The sequence below is a fragment of the Scomber japonicus genome, chromosome 8, assembly GCF_027409825.1.
Source record: "Scomber japonicus isolate fScoJap1 chromosome 8, fScoJap1.pri, whole genome shotgun sequence".
NCBI lineage: Eukaryota > Metazoa > Chordata > Actinopteri > Scombriformes > Scombridae > Scomber > Scomber japonicus.
Genome location: NC_070585.1, coordinates 13,098,021 through 13,102,042, shown reverse-complemented (window position 1 = coordinate 13,102,042; position 4,022 = coordinate 13,098,021). Strand labels below are relative to the sequence as shown.

At 40.4% G+C, this 4,022-nt stretch overlaps 1 protein-coding gene across 1 annotated transcript; it reads right to left on the bottom strand.

The window, feature by feature from the left end:
* On the bottom strand, positions 1-4,022 carry prps1b (phosphoribosyl pyrophosphate synthetase 1B). Its single transcript, XM_053323426.1, has 7 exons — positions 3,731-4,022; positions 3,093-3,276; positions 2,419-2,517; positions 1,878-2,002; positions 1,507-1,680; positions 1,198-1,357; positions 1-896 (listed from the first exon to the last, which is right to left on the bottom strand). Exons 1-7 carry the CDS (start codon positions 3,850-3,852, stop codon positions 804-806), a joined length of 957 nt encoding a protein of 318 aa, XP_053179401.1. The 5' UTR covers positions 3,853-4,022; the 3' UTR covers positions 1-803.

Sequence of the window (4,022 nt, the reverse complement as noted above, 5' to 3'; positions counted from 1 at the left end):
CCACCCCGAGTTAAAAACCAGACAGCTTCTCTATGGAAAGATCTTCACCGTACAACCTTGAAGGGAAACCCTGGACACTGGGCAAACCCCACTCAATGAGGGTACCTCAAGAGTTGAAACAAACATCTCAAACATTCTACAACTTGATAAGACACGTGAAAGTTCTTCATCCAGTGAGAAATAAACAGCAAAATAAGGGGTGGGTTAAAAGGATACGACTGGAGGAAAAAGCATTTCATTTCAGACTGTTGAGGCACTCTTGGTTGAGTGGAGCTTCAGTGGCACTGTAAACTAGTTCAATACACATTCACTTCATTAATTATATTCTTTGAAACAGCAGAGAATACAAGAGCAACATGAAAAACTACACTCGTTCATTGTAACAAAAAGCACTGTAACAGCTTTATATGCCAGATGCTTCTCCTGACCACTGGAACCTGCCAGGGATATTAATAAGCTCTTTGACAATAGATTGAAATGACTCGTGGTGAGGTGACATGGTCAGGAGAAACTCTGTATCTAACAGGTTATGAAAGGGGGATAAACACTTATTTATCCAGGTACAATAAATATGCTTGCCTAAACTGATAGCTTGCAATTGCTTTGGTGCCCAAGACATGAAGGGACACTGCTCAAGAGGTAAGGGACTCAGGGGAGTGTGGGTCAGCATTAGTAACAGACATGACATGAATTTTTTTTCATGGTTAGTTAGCATAACATTGTTGCTAATGGTTGTGTTTGGGTTGGATAATTCCCTCTTCTTTTATTTGGTGTAACAGCACAGAGTTGATGGTGGACATTTGTTACAAGGGGACATGGCTAAACAGGTATGACACAGATTCCCCGTTGTGAGTTCTACGGATGGCCTCTGCAAGGATCATGGATATGTCGATAACCTGGAGAAAGAGAAGATGGGATATTACCATTTAGAAGTAACTCATCAGGCAAGAATATCAGCTTTTTAAAGTGAGGATTTGCTTCTTCCTTTGGTTCTTACCATTGTAAATACATATAAATACCATTGACCAGACAAAATAATCATCCTGAAGACACCCCTTTTGGCCTCTGGGAAATTGTGTTTAATTTTTCACAGACTACATAAACACTTATATTAAAAACGGTATGTTGCTTTGTATTATTAGACAATGAAATTATGGAACCAAGAGAGTGAAATTGATGTGAATTTTGTGTCCTGACCTGTATTTTGGGACAATGCTTCATCTTCTCCTCCTGAGGGATTGTATTAGTCACAACAACGGCTTCAAAGCAAGCATTGTTGATGCGTGAGATAGCTGGGCCAGAGAAGATGCCGTGAGTTAGTATGGCATACACCTTGGTGGCACCAGCAGAAATTAGTCTAAGGGAGAGAAACATGACATTATATCCTGGAACAAGTCTTTAAATCGAATATGGTAATGAGATCTTCATAAATTAGAAGTCACAGCTGTTGGTCAAGTAGTTTTATTTCATAAAGTTCCCAATTTACAACAAAAGCTTTGTGCTTACTTGTCAGCAGCATGGCAGATTGTGCCACAGGTGTCAGCCATGTCATCGACTAGAATGGCGACCCGATCAGTCACATCTCCAACAAGAACCATGCGGTCCACTTCATTAGCCTTCTTCCGCTCCTTGTGGATGAGGGCGAAGTCGACATTCAACCTATCGGCAATTGAGGTGACCCTGCAAAGGGAAAGTACAACATTAGAGTTACAGCTGGTGTGCAGGTGGGAGAAAAAAACAAAACAAACCTAATTGTTAACGTCACATTACACCCTTGTTAGAGATAAGCAAAGCCAACAGACTTTAAATCTAAAGTAAATTCCAGAAATGATGAAGGTAAACTATGCTCAAGGGTAGAACAGCTACAGCAAACATACCTCTTGGCCCCTCCTGCGTCAGGTGACACAATTGTACAATTCTTCCATTCGGGGATGTTTTCTTTAATCCATTTTAACACAGCTGGCTCAGCGTACAAATTATCAACAGGGATGTCAAAAAAGCCCTGGAAAAAGATTACAGTGGTTTGTGGACTGGGGTCACAGGAGCTGAATATATACTACTGCTGTAAAGACTGTAGAAGGCTCATGTCTTTCTCTTTATCTTTTTACTTATTTCTATCTAACTATTTTTAAATCTTTTTTTTGTTTCTTTTACATTTTGGCTTGATGCATTTTATCTTTCTTGTAAAGCACTTTGAATGTTTACTCTTGTTGAAGGGCACAATACAAATATAGTTGCCTTGCCTTTGTTGATACCTATGTAACTGTTAAGCTTTGAAAATCAGGTAGTTCTAATAAGTTAGTTTTTCAAAAACAGGAACAGGTTTAGACTATACACCACAATGATTCAAGGACTGATTAATGCCAGGAAAGTGAATAAGCTGCAATTCTATTTGGGTCTGCTTTTTGTGTTGCTCACCTGTATTTGAGAGGCATGCAAATCCATCGTTATAATATGATCCGCACCAGACACAGACAACATGTTGGCTACCAACTTGGCGGAGATGGGAGCTCGGCTCTGCAATGAAAATAGATCTCGTCAGTCACATGGAATAGGCATGGCTCATTTCTAAATATAACATTGAACTGAGAGCTTTGCAGTTTTTAAAAATTATACCAGTCAGAAAATGACATTTCTTTAATATGTATCACAAATCAAATTGATATTACAATATTTGCATCCATTTAAGTTACAATATTATATAACCATTGATATTAATATTTAACATGTCAGCAAAAAAATAACTGTCACATGGTTCTAAGTTCAAGAAAGATACAACACTTATTGCTATTTAACAGAGATATTTAAAGAGCTACACAGTCTATTGATTAATAGGTTTTGATTTAGGAGATGCAATATTTCAGTCATGCAATATGATTAAGATGTTATGACAAGTACTTATCCACACAAAATGAAATGGACTTGCAACTGAAACAGCAAAGCAAACACAGCAAGGCAAAGAACAAAAAAAAAGAAAGCAAATATGCCGTGTCAAGGAGTCGTTGATGGACATGGCTGCAGGCTTCTTGTCATGATGCTGGATGGCAAATGGCATGACAAAAGGTAATTAGACAGATATCCCTCACCCCCACCTTGTCCTTCTTGTCCTGGCGTGCATAAGGAAAGCAGGGGATGACAGCAGTGACCCTGGAGGCGGAGGCGATCTTGCAAGCATTTATCATGATCAGTAACTCCATCAAATTGTCATTGATCTCCCCACAGCCACTCTGCACGATGTACACATCTTCCCCACGTACACTCTCCCCTATCTCCACGCTGCAAGAGAAGAGAGGTGACAAGACAAACAGCACTTTAGCACAATAGAGCTAACACACAATGACAGGCAAGAGACAGATGAGCCAGAGTAAACAATGGCTTGTGTCTGCGGGTGCTGACGCTTGAAACAGGTTAAAAATAGAGAAAACTGGCACGCAGAGTTAGAAAATGTTAGAAAAAAGCACGTTTAATAGGAGACATAATCGGACACTTTAATGTTTAGCAGTGTTTTGGGCAGTTTAACATCAGGTGACTTGGTTGCTAAGCATTACAAGGCAGGTTGTTAGCATAAGCCATGCGTGGACTGCAAGTTCCTATTAACACTTCGCGGCAATTTCAGCGTGACACAACATTTCTAATTAAATCCGTGTGGCTAGGCTACAATATTTGCGCAATTGATTCACCTCTGACAAAAAGCTCTAATCAATACAGCTACCAATGGTGAACAACTCACCATGTTTCCTGGTTGCTAAATTTCTTCGTAACAACCTTGCCCAGCTCCAGACCCAGGCGGTCTGCTATTTTCTGCGACAGGTCCGGATGTGAGCTACCGCTGAATATTTTGATATTAGGCATTTTGTTGCGGTCCAGGGCGTCGTTCAGTCCAAGCGGGCAGCTGTCGAGTCAGAGAGGTCGAGAAGTCCCAAGACAACAACTGCAAATTAATCAACAGTTGACGGGCTACTCTTAGCGAGCTAAAGTGTGTTTCCTACCTATCCACCATTATGTCCCACACATCGCGCATG

Bases quoted from the DNA above. Each gene is read 5' to 3' on its own strand.
- prps1b (XM_053323426.1), bottom strand. From the start codon at position 3,852: ATGCCTAATATCAAAATATTCAGCGGTAGCTCACATCCGGACCTGTCG. The intron at 1,358-1,506 runs GTAAGCACAAAG...TCTCTCCCTTAG, and splicing joins ATCTGCCATGCTGCTGACAA to ACTAATTTCTGCTGGTGCCA. The intron at 897-1,197 runs GTCAGGACACAA...CTCTTTCTCCAG, and splicing joins AGCATTGTCCCAAAATACAG to GTTATCGACATATCCATGAT.